The sequence below is a fragment of the Mandrillus leucophaeus genome, unplaced genomic scaffold, assembly GCF_000951045.1.
Source record: "Mandrillus leucophaeus isolate KB7577 unplaced genomic scaffold, Mleu.le_1.0 Scaffold775, whole genome shotgun sequence".
Taxonomy (NCBI): domain Eukaryota; kingdom Metazoa; phylum Chordata; class Mammalia; order Primates; family Cercopithecidae; genus Mandrillus; species Mandrillus leucophaeus.
Window position 1 is genome coordinate 92,022 of NW_012108419.1, and position 19,371 is coordinate 111,392.

Sequence of the window (19,371 nt, forward strand, 5' to 3'; positions counted from 1 at the left end):
TTAGGGTGTCGATTTTCTATCTTTCCTGCTTTCTCTTGTGGGCATTTAGTGCTATAAATTTCCCTCTACACACTGCTTTAAATGTGTCCCAGAGATTCTAGTATGATGTGTCTTTGTTCTCACTGATTTCAAAGAACATCTTTAGTTCTGCCTTCATTTAGTTATGTACCCAGTAGTCATTCGGGAGCAGGTTGTTCAGTTTCCATGTAGTTGTGCAGTTTTGAGTGAGTTTCTTAATCCTGATTTCTAACTTGATTGCACTGTGGTCTGAGAGACTGTTTGTTATGATTTCCGTTTTTGCATTTGCTGAGGAGTGTTTTACTTCCAATTATGTGGTCAATTTCAGAATAAATGCAATGAAGTAAGAGAACAATGTATATTCTGTTGATTTGGGGTGGAGAGTTCTGTAGATGTCTATTAAGTCTGCTTGGTCCAGAGTTGAGTTCAAGTCCTGAATATCCTTGTTAATTTTCTGTCTCATTGATCTGTCTAATATTGACCATGAGGTGTTAAAGTCTCCCCTATCCAAGGGAAGCCATGAGGGACTGAGCCTAAGGAACCTTGCACTCTGGCCCACATACTGCACTTTTCCCATGGTCTTCCAAGAGATTCCCTCCAATGCCCACCCCAGCAGGGTCCTGGGTTTCAAGCACAAAACTGGGGGGTCATTTGGGCAGACACCGAACTAGCTGCAGGAGTGTCTTTTGGTTTTTTTTTTTTCCATACCCCAGTGCCGCCTAGAATGCCAGCGAGACAGAACTGTTCAGTCCCCTGGAAAGGGGGCTGAAGCCAGGGACACAAGTGGTCTGGCTCCAAGAGATTCCCTCCAATGCCCACCCTTGAAACCCAGGGTCCTGGGTTTCAAGCACAAAAATGGGGGGCCATTTGGGCAGACACCGAACTAGCTGCAGGAGTGTTTTGTTTTGTTTTGTTTCCATACCCCAGTGGTGCCTAGAATGCCAGCGAGACAGAACTATTCACTCCCCTGGAAAGGGGGCTGAAGCCAGGGAGCCAAGTGGTCTGGCTCAGCGGATCCCACCCCCATGGAGCCCAGCAAACTAAGATCCACTGGCTTGAAATTCTCGCTGCCAGCACAGCAGCAATCTGAGATCGACTTGGGAGGCTCGAGCTTGGTGGGGGAAGGGGAGTCCACCATTGCTGAGGCTTGAGTAGGTGGTTTTACACTCATAGTGTAAACAAAGCCACCAGGAAGTTCAAACTGGGTAGAGCCCACTGCAGCTCAGCAAGGCCGCTGCGGCCAGACTGCCAGATTTCTCCTCAATGGGCAGGACATGTCTGAAAAAAAGGCAGCAGCCCCAGTCAAGGACTTATAAATAAAACCCCCATCTCCCTGGGACAGAGCACCTGGGGGAAGGGGCAGCTGTGGGCACAGCTTCATCAGACTTAAATGTCTATGCCTGACAGCTCTGAAGAAAGCAGCGGACCTTTTAACAAACGGAAAAATACACTATGTTCTTGGATAGCAAAATTCAATGTCATAAAGATGCCAGTTCTCTCTAGTTAATGTAATAAAACATGGAATACTATGCAGCCATAAAAAGGAATGAAATCATGTCTTTTGCAGGGACATGGATGGAGCTGGATGCCATTATCCTCAGCAAACTAATGCAGGAACAGAAAGACAAAAACACCGCATGTCCCGCTTTTAAGTGGGAGCCGAACAATGCAGTCTCTAATAAAAATACAAAGTTAGCCAGGCCTGGTGGCGCATGCCTGTAATCCAGTTACTTGGGAGGCTGAGGCAGGAGAATCACTTGAACCTGGGATGCGGAGGTTGCAGTGAGTCAAGATGGTGACACCGCACTCCAGCCTGGGCAACAGAATGAGACTCCATCTCAAAAAATGAAAAATAAAATAAAATACTGAAAATAACCTAAATTACCATATATATGAGAATGGTCAAATAAACTACAGTACATTCACACAATTTAGTACTAAGCAACTGTTTCATTTTATTATAAAAATGAAGAAAAAATATCTCTGTAAACTTATAAACAGCTATCGGGAGATTTCCAGGATATATTATTAAGTAGTAAAAGTAAATATAGATGGATATGTTAATTACCCCAATCTGATCACTATACATTATATGTATAAAAACATCTATGTACCCCATGAATATGCACATTTATTGTCAATTAAAATAAAGTAAAATAAAAGCAAATATGGTATGTTACCTTTTATATAAGAAAGAAGAGAAAATAAGGAGATATATATATATATATCTGCTTACATTTATAAAAAGAAACACAGAAAGAATAAATTTAAAAACTAAGGAAACTGATTACCTACAAGGGTAAGTGTAGACAGGAACTAGTTAGAAGGGATAGGGGATGGTGACATTACCCTAAAAACAGCTTTTTGTATAATTTTGTCAAAAAGAGAGGTAAAAACCTAAAATTGAATACAAATAGAAACAAATGAACCTAATTATATTTCAAATGAATACAATAACATTTTAGAAATCTGCAAACAATCTTCAACTCTACTTAGCAGGTTTATTTTTGCATTAGTATGGGCGCAGCAATTCCAAAACTACTTTCTATGTATTGCAGGATTGAATATGAATAAATCTACTTGTGTAATGTTTGGAGACATGCTGCTCGGTGTTAAAGAAGAGTGATACAAATGTGGAATAAGAAAGGGCCAAGATAAAACCAATAGTGTTAAATTGGACTTGGAAGTATCACTGTAAATTCATGATTTATAGCTAAATAGACAGAAAACTAGATACTGATATAAATATGTTCATATATATATGACTATAGGTATATATATGTATGTGTGCATATATATGTATCTGTTGGTCTAAAAACAATAACCGCCAAGTGCAATAAACACATCTAATACTTAGAGCTTGGTTTCTAAACACACTTCTTTAATAAAATGAGTTAAGGATTCTTGAAGAAATGGTTGATTCCGGAGAAGAGAAAGTATAATAAGAGCTATGTTGTGCCAGAAATTAAATGTTAAAGAAGATACGTTAAAAGGACACCGGAATTATTTGAAGAAGCTCCCAAGTATGTGACAAATAAACATCAAAATAAATAAAAGAAAAAACAGTATAATCCATTGAAGGAATATGGCAGACATCACTGTAACCAAACAATGAAAGTTAACAGCACCAATAATTAAACCAAGGTATCACCGCCTCTTGATATTCCGTACTGAGGACTTAGCATCACTTTAGGGGTATTCCTGCTCAAAATGCGTAAGTAAGCTGAGTCTAATAATGAAGAAATTATAAGACAAAGTCAAGTTAGAGGGAATTCTGTAAAATAACTGCCCTGTACTTCTTCAAAACTATAAAAATGTCATAAAAGGCAAAGAAACACTAAGATTAGATTTTAGAAGATTCCAGGTTTTTTTTTAAATGAAAAGACATGAAAACTAAATATAATAAGTGATTACGATTAGTTCTTTAATCATCCAAAAAAACAAAATAAATATTAATGGGACAACTGGAGAAATCGAAATAAGGTCTATGGATTAGATAATAGTGTTAAATCAATGTAATTTCCTGATTGTGATCATTGCACTGTGATTTTATCTGAATGAATGCTCTTTTTCTTGGGAACCACGCACTGAGTATTTAGGGATAAAGGAACATGAAGCATGCAACTTACTTCCAAATAGTTCTTTAAAAATGTGTGTTAGTCAACTGCAAAAATATGGAACCAACCTAAGTGCCCAACGACCAATGAGTGGATAAAGAAAATGTGGTATAGACACACCATGGAGTACTACTCAGCCACACACACACACACACACACACACACACAAAAATAATAATAATAATGTATTTTGCAACAGTTTGGATGGAGCTGGAGACCATTATTCTAAGAGAAGTAACTGAGGAATGGAAAACCAAATACCACATGTTCTTACTTGCTAAGGAGCTAAGCTATGGGTATGCAAAGGCATACAGAGTGATATAACAGACTTTGGAGACTCAGAAGGCGGAGGGCGGGAGGTAGGTGGGGGATAAAAAACTACATATTGGGTACAATGTATATTACTCAGGTGATGAGAGGTGCACATGTACATGCATGTATGTGTGTGCATACTCAGAAAAGGAGATAAAATGATAAAAGAAATGTGGAAAATGTTAATAATTGATGAATCTGAGTAAAGAGTATATAAGAGCTTTTTATATTATCCCTGCAAATTATTTTGAAATATCAAAATAAACAACTTTTTAAATAAAAACAAACTTCCATTTAATAAAAAAATGATGCAATAGACAAACATTGAAACAGCCATGGAAAAAAGCCACGAGTTGTAGTATTTATGCCATATACACATACCTGTCTGTATTTGTGTTAGACTGAGAGTTTAGAGAGTTATCCAACTCATTCTCATTCTCACTTTCTCCTGACTGGCTATTAATAGTTCCTTCTTCTTCACCATCTACATCATTAAGAGCCTGTCTCAACACAACAATAAAAATAGCACAAGTTGATTAGATATATATTCAGACTTTCTTTTTTTTTTTTCTGTCATAACAGAAGAGAGGTCCCTCCTCCTAAGCCTTCCACATGTTGTAGAACACAAATCCTCTCACATCCTTCCACTCCTATCAATTATCCTATCCCTCGAACATTTTCAACATCTCTCTCTGTAGTGGCTTCAGTTCACCAGCATTTAAATGTGAGCAAGCCTCTCCCATCTTAACCTGACCCTATACTTACCTTAAGCTATATATGTCTTCTTTCTTCTACCACCAAACTTCTTGAAAGAGTTGTTCCACCCTCCTCACTCACCACCTATGCCCTGCAACTTTGCTTCTGCCCTATTGCTCCACTCAAACTGCTCTCTACAAGGTCAACCTCAACACACTCATTCCTAAATCAAACGGATATTTCTGCCTTTGCCTTCCCTTACTTTTCTGACCACTCATTTCTTTCCTTTAAAATTCACTTGGCCAGGTGTGGTGGCTCATGCCTAAAACTCTAGCACTTCGGGAGGCCAAGGCGGGTGGACCGCTTGAGCCCGAATGTTGAAGACCAGCCTGAATAACATGGCGGAAACCATATCTCTACAAAAAAATTTTAAAATTAGCCAAGTGAGGTAGCCCACACCTGTAGTCTCAGCTATTCAGGAGGCTGAGGAGGGAGAATAACCTGAGCCCAGGAAGGTCGAGGCTGCAGTGAGTTGTGATCGTGCCACTGCATTCCAACCTGGACAACACAGCGAGACCCTGTCTCCAAAAAAAAAAAAAAAAAAAACTACTTGATACACATTTCTTTTAACTCCCATAATACCGTATTTTCTTAGATTTTCTCCTACTCTTCTGGCCCTTCCTTCCCAATCTCCTTTACTGATCTTATTTTTCTACCCTTTCCTTATATCTGATGTGACTCAAGTCACATCACACCTACTAGGTAAGTACTCAATAAATTTTAGCTATTATTATCCAGTCTTACCTTGTTTGGTACAAACGGTATTCACAGAAGTGCAATACAGTTAAGTAAGAGCAAATCTAGCAACCACAACTAGCATTTGTTGATATTTAAACTTTTAAAATACTTACCACAAGGCCTATATCAACCTTTTCTCCCCTCATCTGATCCACTTTCTGAATGTTTTTATCTAATTCCAAAGCTATAATTACAAATGAAATGCTATTAATTTCCAAACCTCCATCTTCACACCCAGATCTGTCCTAAGCCCTAGACATTCATATTCAACTGCCTATAAGACATCCCTATTCTGGCCAGGCACAGTGGCTCATTCCTGTAATCCCAGCATTTTAAGAGGCCAAGGCAGGAGAATCACACGAGCCCAAGTTTGAGACCAGCTTGGGCAACAGAGCCCAGGAGCTTGGGCAACATGGAAAAACCCCGTCTATACCAAAAATACAAAAATTAGGCAGGCGTGGTGGCATGCACCTGTGGTCTCAGCTATTCAAGAGGCTGAGGCAGGAGGATTGCTTGAGCCCAGGAGGTAGAGGCTGCAGTGAGTCATGACTGTGCCACTGCATTCCAGCCTGGGTGACACAGCAAGAACCTGTCTCAAAAAAGAAAAAAAAAAAAAAGATATCCCTACTCCATAGGTCCAAGCTGAACAGCTTTCTAACCCATCCCACCATTCTTCCAGAAATTCTGTTCCTGCCAATATTACCTAAGACCATGAAGAGCGTCACCATCTACTCAAATGCTCAAGCCAGCAAATGAGGAGTTACCCTTCTTTCTCACCTGTCCTGTCCTATCAGCCACCCAATTCTGCCAACTCTACCTCATTTTAACCACACTCAAGTCTATCCCTATTCTCCTTTATTTCCTTCCTTATTCAGGCTGGTCTTCAACATTCGGGCTCAAGGGGTCCACCTGCCTTGGCCTCCCAAATGCTAGGGCTTTGGGTCAGGCCCTCACCACTTCTCACTAAGATGCCCACCTAAGTCTTCTAACCAGACCCTCTCTCCAGTCTTGTCCCTCCCCAATCCACCTTCCACACTATACTGGATCTCATCATGACTCCACTCTTTAAAATCCTTCAGTGGCTCTACTTTTACTTTCCAGTCCTTAGTCCTTCAGGACCTAGGTCCTATTTGTCTCTCTAACCTCAACTCCTGCTACTTCCCTAATCCAATGACAGAGACATGCCTTAATCATCTATGTATCTTAGCATCTAGTGCATGATCTGAAATATTACATGATGAATAAGTGAGTAGGTTTAGTCTCACTAATTCCTATATGGATGAAGAAACTAGGACCCAGAGAACTTAAGTAATTCAGTTATAATTTCATTTTTTCTTGGTGACTCAAGATTATCTACAGCAACACCAATTTCCCTTCTGATGTATAGTGGTCCTCTGCTTATCTATCCAGGTGTCCTCTCTCTCCTCCCTCACCACCATTTTTCTCTGCTACCTCTGCTTTGAGAGGCTCACATCACTGTTTTTCATCTGCTATCAGCTGTAAATTGATAAAGAACTTAAACCAGGTAGGTAAATTAGTTGTATCAGTAACATTAATTTGAAATTCTACTGCTGTATTAACGGTAATAGGCTCAGGTGTGAGAATGGACTCTTCAACAGAATAAAATGTGACTGCTTTATTCCATGTTGCTGGGATACATCGTGTACTTGTTTCCAGGCTCCAATTAACTGAAAAAGTGCTTAAAGTGTGACTGAAATAAATAGGGCACACTTCACTATATGATTTATTTAAATCAAAGTAAAATCTTCAGTTGAACATACTACAGCAATAAGACATTCTAGGGTGATTAAATTTCCAACTATCTGAAAGCTAACTTCTCATTAAGTGCCAAAACATAAATGGTTTTTGCCTGCAAATATGGCAAAAGGTTTTGGGCTATTTAAAATATGCGTAACATTTTACTTAATTGCCTTTGGAAGTATGAAACAATATAATTAACATATCTTTTATGATTCTGGACCTTGCAACTCCCTAGGAATATCCCTCTGATGATTCTTTTCTTTTTTCACAGAAACTATAACTTAAGAAATTTCATTAAATAGATACTGAGTCCTAGTCATGCATAAGTTGTTTTATTTTAGTATTAAATTATTCATGGGCTTTTAAAAAAGTTTACTATCTCAAAATTCTAAACATTTTCATTAATTAAGAATTCCCATTAGGTTAGAACACAGCTAACTAATGTTTTACTAGTGTAATACAATTCTCCCATATAACTAGTTGATAAATTGCAAGTTTCTTGGGAAGGTGTTTCTTAAATATCCTAATACATTAAGAGAGACTAACATTTATGAAGTACTATGTTCCTGGTATTACACCAGGAACTTTACATAACCTATCTCACCTGATCCATGCAACAACGATATCAGGTATATTCTAGTCCCATTTAACAAAAAACAAAGAAGCAAAACACATTCTGAGCCCACCCAGATATTTTAAGAAATCAGCTCAAGATCAAACAGCTAGTAAGTAGATCCACCTGACTCCAAGTGGAAAGACTCCCCGCTGTTTCCACAATGATTGATGGTGGCAGTCTTGTGGAGCCACGTGGCCTAGATTTGAATCCCATCTCTGATGCAAACTATGTGATCTTGGCCAAGTCACTTAAATTTTCTCAGCTTCAGTTTCTTCATCTGCCAAATGGGGATAACAACAGTATATACACCTACTAGGTAAACACTCAATAAATGTTAGCTATTATTATCCAGTCTTGTTTGGTACAAACATTACTCACAGAAAGTGCAATACACTTAAGTAACAGCAAATCTAGCAACCACAACTAGCACTTGTTGATATTTAAACTTTTAAAATATTTACAAGGCCTATATCAACTTAAACTTCCTTTCAGCATGAGTGTTATAGCTGTGAGTAGAACACATTACCTGAGGTTCTATGACAGACTCATTAAAGACAGATTGGGTGACAGGGTCTTGATTTACCACAATGGGACCCTGAGAGGAATCAGGAGCCACTGTTATATTTGGAAACCCTGTAAAATGAAAAGAAGTTGTGATGATTTGTTTCATTTAATTAAATTGACTTCACAAGCTATATACTGCCATTGGTTTGCATCATCATATGAAAATCTTAAACAGCAGCTCACATTAATGTAGTGCTTACTATATGCCAGGCACTGTTCTAAACATACTTACATATATTAACTCATTTTACTCTCATAAAACCCTGTAAGTACTATTACTAATTTACAGATCAGTAAACTGAAACTCACAGACATTAAGTAACTAGCCCAGAGTAACACTAATAAATTGGCAAGCCGGAATTCCAACCTTACACAAAAAATTAATGATGTTTCTAGAAGATTAAGATAAACAATGAACTACACACACATTAAAATAAATAATGCATATATCCGACAAAAGGCAAAGTTCCTTTTATAGAGACTGAAGTTGCTTTAGGTTTCAAATTAAGCTTTACTCAAGTCACATTTTAAAATTACAAAATCCTATACTTTACACCACAAGATATTTTAGTAGATTAAAACAATTTACTTTTCCTTAGCTGAATTATTTGTAACACAACTAGTTAATATTCTTAGTGGAAAGGAAACAGATTATAATGACTCTAACCCTAACAACCCTTGTAAATCCACCCTATAATACTTGTAATACAAATAATATGATGCCTAAGAAAGGATTTTAAATTCTTCCAAATAGTTGTGGGCTATAGTTAATAAAAAAGAGAAGCTTTTATTTGAATTGAATACCTGTGCGCCTACGAGGAAACAGCTCTTTTGCTGCAGCTATTAGATGATCAGATTTCTCCAATACATCTTGCATCTGGTATTGATCAGAAAGAATCTAGACACGTGTTAATGACAAGTATTATTATTCAGATAAACATGTATTTTTCAAATAAAAATAATTTTTCAAATCACAAAGGAAAAGACTATAAAAAGGCCAGGAGCATGGAATAACCATAGGCTACCTTCCTAAAATCCTTCAGCAGTAATATCCTTAAGTACCACTAGATGGGGCTATGACAATAATTACTGGCTTTCAAATACTTGACTGCAATCAAAGAAATACAATTGTGACCCACGACACTTACACACATGCAAATATATATATTTACACAGATATACATATATACTTGTGTGTGTATACAAAATAAAAGTTTTAATTAACCTTGCTCCATGAGAACCACTGATATTTTCTTGTAAATTTCTATTCTATTTTTTAAATGTTGGCAGCAACTCACTAACTTCACAATTCATTAACAAATTATAATCCATAGTTTGAAAAACACAGATTAAAGATATGAATCTTTGAGCCATAAACTTAGAGGTGTTTCAACCACTAGAGTGAATTCAGAGTCCACTAATGTAACCCACTAATGTGTCATGACCTACAACTTTAAAGACATGACATAAGATATGAGTTTTAGGATTAAACAAAAAATGTGAGGCTTCTGTGTTTAAAAACAAATCAGTTTTTTACCCTGGAGAGGTAGGAACACAAAAAGTAACATTTACAGCAGTGCCTCTGATTATGCACTTTCAACTTAGAAACTTTCATAATTATAAGCAAGGCCACAGGCTAGAGTAAAAGCCAGATAATTCTCTCGGCACCACCACCAGATGGCATTCTTAAGTTAAAAGTACTTGGAAACAGCTCAGCTTCCAACACTGACTCAAACTGATAAAATACCTGGTAACAAATGCTCTTACCAGAATTTCTCTATACTACGGAATCAAGTATATACATAATGTGACCTCAGTTATTGTTTTAGGACACAGAAAGAAAAATAGCAAGAGTCACATTCTTCATTTTTCCCCTTCTTCCCCCACTATAGCCAAGCAGGTTGGCTGGCTTAGTAAGAAGAAAGCCCTGAATTTATTCCTTCCACAAACATTAAGCTTTGGAATGGTATCAAGTCAAGAGCACATTAGAACCAGAAGACTCAGAGTCTAGTCCCAGTCAACAACCCTTCCCCAGCCCTACGGGGTGGTAGATGGATATGGAAACACTGAAAACCTATATACCACTCTAGAGATGTTTGAGAATTTTGCTGTAACTTAAATCATATTATCCCACAAACCAAATTTCTACTCCTGCTTAGCCATCTTGCAAGTACAAGCAATTACAAACTTAGGAAATAATGTGAATGAATGAGTATAGTGTTTCACTATACTAGAAAAATTACACAAAGCTTATTTCCTAATAACAATTTTAAGAGTTTACTTTTTAAAAAGCATTGACCTATCAAAACAAAGAGATGGAATTGACACATGAAGATTATAAATAATCTTATTAACCATATTGAGACCTGATACTGATTATAACGAGGTCTCATGTAAAAGCCATTATCTGTCACCTTCTGCTAGTGCAAGCTTGTCCAACCTGTGGCTCAGGACAGCTTTGAATGTGGCCTAACACAAATTTGTAAACTTCCTTAAAACATTATGAGATTTTTTTTCACAACTTTTTTTTTTTTTTTAGCTCATCAGCTATCATTAGTGTTAATGTATTTTACGTGTGGCCCAAGACAACTCTTCTTCTTCCAATGAAGCCAAAAGATTGGACACTCCTGCTTAGTCCCTGCCCTTGGGAAAAATGGTGTGAGTGGTCAGAGATCACTGTACTGGCTTTTACTTCTTCTTTCTAGATTTATAACTCCTCTCATAAAGCCCATCCTCTTGATAGGTAAACTGATTTTCACAAGCCTAACTGCATATATTACTCCTCAAATAGTTTGCAGAGCACAAACTTAAACCTGTAAGTGGTGGTACACATGTTGGATTTTCAAAGGATCCCAGTCCTTGCAAAAAAAAAAAGTCATTATCAGAAACTCGTCATCTTAGCCCTTTTGTCCCATGGTAATAGACACCAGGTAGAATTGGGGAATTACAAAGAGACTTTAGGAGTTATTACATTTTGGGGATTCATAAGATTATTTTGAAAGCCTCCCTCTCCATGAGTGAGAGGGAACCCTAATTTGCTTGATTCCCATGGCATGGGTACATCTTACAGCAAATGAAATCTGAGATGATGCTGGCCAAAGATCTTTCTCTTAATTTATGTTAATCTAGGAGTCCCGCTTTAGGTGGATGGGTCCTGTTAGCTTTAATACACAGTGATGAAGCTTATGTGATATGTGTAAGGAGGCTTCTTCCTTTGGTCCACTGCATCCCTTAAACAGAGACACTGCAAATTTACCAACATTGAAATCAAAGATGCACATATCCACTGACTAAGCAATTCTACTTTTAAGAATTTATCCTACAAATATATGTGTACCCAAAAACATGTTCAAAGATATTTATTACATTATTGATAGTAGCAAGGTAGAAAACAATCTGTGGGTAACTGACAGTACTACTTAAGTGTCCAGCCATGTTCTTTTGGTTTCTCCTTTAACAGCAGAACTCCTGCATTTTAGCCAATTACACAGCTAGATTTCCCAGCCATCTTTGTAGGTGGGAATGGCCATGTGATGACTTTCTGGCCAACAGGATATATGCCAGAACTTCTGGGTGACATGTAATAGGAGTAGCATGCACCGTTCTTCCTGTTTCCTGCTGGCTGGCATATAGCTGAAGGAAGCTGCTATGGCCATTCTGTATTCAGAGACAGAAGTTGTGTAATAAAGGACTGCAGAGTTCCCTACCAGCTACCACTTTCCTCTCAACTGTTTCATGAAACAGAAATAAATTTGTTTGTTTAAAACAAAACATATAGGACAGTCTTTTTTTATTTCCAGAAGCTTAAACTGTACTCTAATACACAACCTAAGTGTTCACCAATAAAGCACAGGATAAATAAATTGTGGTACATCTATATGCTACTGGCCATCAAAAAGAAAAGGTAGGTGTCTAAGCACTGACAGGAAATTATCTCCAAGGTACGCTGGTAGACAGAAAACACCTGAATCCCGGTAAGAGCGGAGGTGCTCGACCCCTGCAGCACATTAAAATTACATAGGAACTGTCTAAAAAACACCTACATGGGGCCACATCTTAGGTCAACTAAATCTGAATCTCTGGGTATACAGTCCAGATATAGTTATATATATAGAGAGAGAGAGAGAGATTTTTTTCTTTTTTTTGAGACAGACTCTCACTCTGATGCCCAGGCTAGAGTGCAGTGGCACGATCTCGGCTCACTGCAACCTAGATTCAAGCAATTCTCCTGCCTCAGCCTCCTGAGTAGCTGGGACTACAGGCACCTGCCCCTGCACCCGACTAATTTTTAGGAGCTTTTTTTTTTTTTTTTGGTTTTGTTGTTGTTGTTGTTGTTGTTGAGACAGCCTGGACAATCTCAGCTCATTGCAACCTCTGCCTCCCAGGTTCAAGCAATTCTCCCACCTCAGCCTCCCAAGTAGCTGGGATTACAGGAACCCGCCATCATGCCCAGCTAATTTTTGTATTTTTGTAAAGATGGGGTTTTACCACGTTGGCCAGGCTGGTCTTGAACACCTGACCTCGGGTGATCCGCCCGCCTTGGCCTCCCAAAATGCTGGGATTACAGGCATGAGCTGCCACACCCAGCTATTACATAATTTTTTAATGGGGCTTCTTGACTCTGACTGACTCTAATGTGCAGTGAGAGTTGAGAACCACTACACTAGTGCCTGAAGCAGCAGATCTACAAAAAAAAGGCAAAGAAACATCACTCACTGTCTCTCACCACCCTTCTGTAAACACCTACTTCTACCACATCTATAACTTGTATGAGAAATTCAGGACATGAGCAGGAACCACTAGAGAAAGGAAAAAAAGCCCAGAGTCTGATGCAATCCAAGCAGGCTGCCTTTTTTCGTGGTGAGATCTGTTTTTAGGCCTTTCACTGAGGATTACCACATAACATTTAAATGTATGTGACTTGTCCAAGATCACTGAAAGATAATAATCTGTACAGAAGCATTCTCTCAGTCAAGCCACTGTTCTTTTCTCAAGCTCATGTAAACATTTATTTGGAAGATATTATTCTTTCTGATGATGTCTAAGACTGTGACTTTCTTTCAATAAGAAGCCTAACAAATTCCTCAAAGACCACGTATGATTCAAAGTTGCCATGAAAGGTCAGACAGCTAAGTGCTGTACATAAGCTTCAATCTGAACAAGGAGCAACACTAAAGACAAAGCACATTCCTTTACAATGACTTCAACTCAAATTTAAAAAGGTTATTTGCTGTAGTTTCCTCTTATTTCCCATATTGTTTATCCCTACATATCTGATTACTTATCCAAACACCCCACGTCTGGCAAAAGGTTAAGCCAAAGACAAGTTGCTTACTACTCAGCTGGACAAGCATACAACATTATTATTTTTTTTCAAAGTAATCTAACAGCACTGCTGTTAAGCTGAGAAAAATAATTACAGCAGCTTACATATAAAAAGAGGAATAAGCAAAGATTTTGCTATTCATTCTATTAGTATTATATCACCGAAATCTCATAGCAATACAAGCAAATAATAATTTGAAATACGACAAAATTCAAGCTGAAAAGTTAAATAATTTACTTAGGGTCACATAGCTGGTAAGTTGTAGAACAGGAATTCAAACCACCAAACCAGACTCCAATCATCACTCTGTTGCTTTTTTTGAAGTCCACATGTAGATTATTGAATAAGAACGCAGTGATTACTAGAGTCTCTCCAAAGTGAATCAAATTGAAGGAAAAAGAACCCTATTTATCTCCTTCTTCTCTTTCTAACTCTAATGCAGTTTAGCATTACCTCCTTCATGATAGACAATCTTCTTTTCTCAAGATTTAAAGTTTCAGGTTTCTGCTTCCTCCATTTTCTCTTCAAAGCTTTTTCTTGGAGTTCCCAGTGTACTAATGCTCTATTCTTTGATTTGTGTATTTCATGACGGCGTACCTATATAGAAGAGAAAAGTACATAAAGGAATCTTTCAGACACAAAGTTGCCTATTCAGATGGTGAAACCACCTCCTCTAGTTCATCACTTTTTAAACTTTTCCTGGTCCGATATATACATGTTTATATACATTCATAGCCAAAATTTTCAGTCCCCTAAATTTTCAAAAATGATCTTAAAGAAGAATATAGAGCTGGTAAACCTACCTAAAAGATATACAGAAAGAAATAATAATTTCTACTACTTTTCTGCAAGACTATCCAGCAAACTAGTGTTTTTCAAACCACAGGTTGGGACTCACTTAATGGATGATAAAATCAATTCATGGGTCAAAACCAGCATTTTTTTAAATATACACATACACACATATACACACACTAACTGAGCACAACGTAAAAGGTACAAAATCCACTAAGTCATCTTTGGCAAAGACACACTCATTTCATGATCATCACATCACTACCAAGAACTAATAATGCAGTGTGTTTATAGCCCTTCAATGGCCTCATGTGGAAGTGGGTCACTGAAAATATAGATGTCAGGGAAGTAGAGTTCCTGAAGTACAAGAAGAGATACGCGCCACAGGTCTCAAGTGTCAGAGGGGAGGGTTCACTAAGGTGGCTAAGAAATAAAATCAGATATTTGGTTTTATAAGTACTCTAGTATTCAGAACTATGAACATGAACATATACGATAAAGTGCACTGCTGAGTTTTCGCCATGTAAATAAGAAATCAATCCATTAAAGAGATAATAACAAATATTACACAAAGATTCTGACTCACAAAAAACAAATGAAGATTTTTTTTTAAGACAATTGAGGAGATGTGAATATGGGCTAGGTATTAGATAATACCAAATAATTATATTTACTTTCGTTGGATGTAATAATGGCACTGTGGTTATGTTGAAAAAAAAAAAGGCTTATTTTTTAAAGATGCAAACTGAATATGTAAGCACAAAATGATGCGTTCTCTGGAATTTGCTTTAAAATATTTCAGTGAGAAAAGAAAAAGGTACAATAAATGAAGCAACTATGGCAAATTTTTTAATAACTATTCTATCTGGGTGAACAGTACATGGCAGTTATTTCTATTTTTGTCTCCATTTTCCCTTGAGTTTGAAATTTTTCATTTAAAAAATATTAAGTCAGTTGGGCATCATTATTATTCTCAGTAAATAGTTAATGAGCACCTACTAGGATTAAGACTCCCAGGTACACAAAGGTGTATAGGATATGGTCCGTATCTCTCGAAAGCATTAACAATCTGCCCATGGAGATTGGGCATATCCATATAAAGACAAATGATATACATTAGATGTCATATACTCAATGTCTTAGTTAGGTAGTAATAGTTCAGAGGAGATAACTGCTGGTCAGTTTCAAAAACAGGACTTCAAACTTACTAGAAAACTATAGTAATCAAGACAATGTGGTACTGACATAAGGACTGACGTGTAAATCAGTGAAATAGAATTGAGAGTGCTGAATAAACGTTTATATTTATGGACGAGCGATTTTTCAACAAGAGTTCTAAGATAATTCAAGGGGGAAAGAATAGTCTTTCCAATAAATGCTGTTTGGACAATGATTATCCATTAGCAAAGTTGGGCCCCCCTCCCACCACACACCGTACAGAAAAATTAACTTACAATGAATCATAGTTCTACATATAAGAACTACAACTATGAAACTCTTAGAAGAAAACACAGGAGTATGTCTTTGTGAATCTTGGGTTAGGTAACAGTTTCTTAGATATAATACTAAAAACTCATGTGACAAAATAAAAAACAGGTAAATTTGACTTCATCAAAATTAAAAACTTCCCTGCTTAAAGGACACCATAAAGAAACTGAAAAAACAACTAAGAAAATGGGAGAAAATACTTGCAAATTATATCTGATAAGGAACTTATATCCAGAATACATATATAATTTTTATAACTCAATAATACAACCACAAATAATCCAATTTTTAAATGACGAAGGTATTTGAATAGACATTTCTCCAAAGAATATATTACAAATGGCCGAAAAGTTCATAAAAAGATGCTTAACATCATTTATCATTAGGGAAATGCAAATTGAAACCGCATGAGACAGCACTTTACACCTACTAAGAGAACTAAAGTGAAAAAGGTGACAGTAACAATGTGGGGAAACTGGAAGCCTCATACATGCTGGTTGGGAGGCAAATGGTGCAGCCACTTTGTAAAACAGTTTGACAATTATTTAGAAAGTTAAATATGGAGAAATTACATGACTCAGCAATTTTACTCCTAGATGTATACATATAAAAGAACTGAATATGTTCACACAAAAACTTGTACATGAATGTTCACAGCAGCGTTATTCCTAACAACACAAAAGCAGAAACAATGCAATGTCCACCAACTGAACAACAGATAAATAAAATGGTAGATCCATACAATGGAATATAATTTGGCAATTATAAGGAATATAGAACTAATATGAGCTAGGCGTGGTGGCTCACGCCTATAATCCCAGCACTTTGGGAGGCTGAGATGGGCAGATTGCTTGAGCCCAGGAGTTCGAGACCAGCCTGGGCAAGATGGCAAAATCCGGTGTCTACAAAAAATACAAAAATTAGCCAGGTGTGGTGGCATACACCTGTAGTCCCAGGTACTCAAGAGGCTGAGGTGGAGATGGCTTGAGCCCAGGAGGTGGAGGCTGCAGTGGGCAGAGACTGATACGTGCTACGACAGGGATGAACCTTGAAAATATTATGCTAAGACAAAGAAGCTAGACATAAAAGGTCACGTGTTGTATTCCACGTATATGAAACGACCAGAATACGTAAATACATAAAAGCATGAAGTACATAGGTCATTGCCACAAACTGGGAAGAAATGGGCACAAGGAATGACTGTTAATGGGTACAGGGTTTCATTTTGGGGTAAAGAAAACATTCCAAAATTAGTGACAGTGGTTGCACAACTCTGAATATACCAAAAATCACCAAACTGTACACATTAAACAGGTAAATTTTATGGTATGCTAACTATATCTCAATAAATCTAAAAAAAAAAAAAACCTAAGTGGAAACTTTAAAAAAAAAAAAAAAGTAGGATTTGAACTAAGATAAGGAAGTAAAGTAAGATTTGAACAGGTAGAGAAGAAGGTACAGAAACTGTTCCAAGTAAGGAATGGGGGCTCAGACATGGAAATACACATGGCACACTCAAGGGATAAATTATTACATTGACTAGAACAGTGTGTTTGTATAGGGAAGTAATAAATAATGCTGAAGCTATCTATAGATTTTTTAAAAGGCGGATAGATAGATATATATAGGACAGTACTAGACTGAAGAGATTTCAACTATAAACACAACATATTTAATGAAACTCTAATACATACTAATTGACATTCCTAGCTAAAATCAGGAAGTACAGAAGCCAGGCTTTTTGATTTTACATAGACGTAAACAAGATTAAACATAACTGAACAACTTCCAGGAAGCGCCTATAGTTTCTATTCTAAAGGTTACAAGTCAAATACCAAATAAAACACTGAATAAATGACTTAAGTTTTGATATTAAACTCACCAGATCTTCAGGAGTTGCCCGATGAACTGTTAGATCAGTCACAGTATTCTGTAAAAAAAGGTGGCCTTTCTTTAAAAAAAAAAAAGTTTTCTTATAAAATATACACATTTATTGGATTTTAATGGCTAAAATGGTTTCAAAATCCTGGGACCAAAATTTTTTTCTTTCTGGGAACCAGTATTCTCAATTTAGATATGAACACATATTAGTTTTAGGTGTCCTATTTATAGAAAATAACAGACTAATTTTAGATGTCTTACAGAAAATAAGTACTGTATTCACCAAGCAGTCATACATTATATTAAAACAATGAAAATATTCAAAATTAATATATGACATATTAATAAATGGTAGTATATATTCAAAATGAGTAGGTTTAACTAAAGTTTTAATTTTCACACTGTAGTCTATGGAATCCCAGGATTCCACAATGCAACGCTAAAGGTTCCTAAAAAAAATTGTGTTCACTGGCTGGCACAGAGGCTCATGCCTGTAATCCCAGCACTTTGGGAGGCTGAGGCGGGTGGATCACCTGAGCTCAGGAGTTCAAGAACAGCCTGGCCAACATGGCAAAACTCAGTCTCTACTAAAAATATAAAAATTAGCCAGGCCTGGTGGTGGGTGCCTGTAATTCCAGCTACTCAGGAGGCTGGGGCAGGAGAATCGCTTGAACCCAGGAGGTGGAGGCTGCAGTGAGCTGAGATTGTGCCACTGCACTCCAGCCTCAGCAACAAAGCAAGTCTCTATCTCAAAAAAAAAAAAAAAAGACAGTGTGATCACTACAGAGAGGTTCAATTTGTGTCTGCAAACATCTTAAGCATTGATGCTACTACAATGAAAGATGAAATTTGAGGGCAATGCATAATTTCATAAAATGTGAAAACAGTCACTTAAATTAACAGGCACTAAACTAACATGGCAGGGCTACTACCCTGCACAACTCCATAAGTTAACATTAATATCAGAGTCCATGTAAATAGCACCCCTTGAAATTGTGTGGCACACAGGCTGCACAGCTCTAAGTAGTAACCCTGTAACTTGGCCCTTTCCAAGGCAACTTCAGCCATTGTGCTACACAGATTTGGCAAGGCAGGAAATAAAACAAGTTAGTTTTACTTCTAAGTGACGAGGAATACAAACAGTCAAAAATGGCTTCTGATCAAAGACTAAACTTTTTGGCCATGATTTATATTTGGCTCAAGGCTTTTCTGTATGAAAACTGTTATTACTTTTACAATGATTTAGAAAAGTACAAGAGCCAGGCATGGTGGTGTGCACTTGCAGTCTCAGCTACTCAGGAGGTTCATGAGGCCGCGGCAGGAAGATCCCATCATGAGCCCAGGAGTTTGAGGCCAGCCTGGGCAATAGAGTGAGACCTTGTCTCAAAAAAAAAAAAAAAAAAAAAAAAGGAAAAGGAAAAGAAAGGTACAAGGTACAACTACAGGATCATGAGAATTATTTTTAATAATCATTTAAAAACTTAGGCATACAAATAAGT

At 37.2% G+C, this 19,371-nt stretch overlaps 1 protein-coding gene across 2 annotated transcripts in view; it reads right to left on the minus strand.

Annotated features, from left to right (window-relative positions):
- Positions 1–19,371, minus strand: part of SPICE1 (spindle and centriole associated protein 1) — a 70,614-nt gene that overhangs the window by 38,055 nt on the left and 13,188 nt on the right. For both annotated transcript variants that reach the window (XM_011966797.1, XM_011966798.1), the window contains exons 4-7: positions 14,162–14,305; positions 9,187–9,280; positions 8,345–8,451; positions 4,329–4,447 (exon numbers count right to left, since the gene is read on the minus strand). In XM_011966797.1, the coding sequence (XP_011822187.1) occupies positions 4,329–4,447; positions 8,345–8,451; positions 9,187–9,280; positions 14,162–14,305 (464 nt within the window). The remainder of the gene's footprint in view (positions 1–4,328; positions 4,448–8,344; positions 8,452–9,186; positions 9,281–14,161; positions 14,306–19,371) is intronic.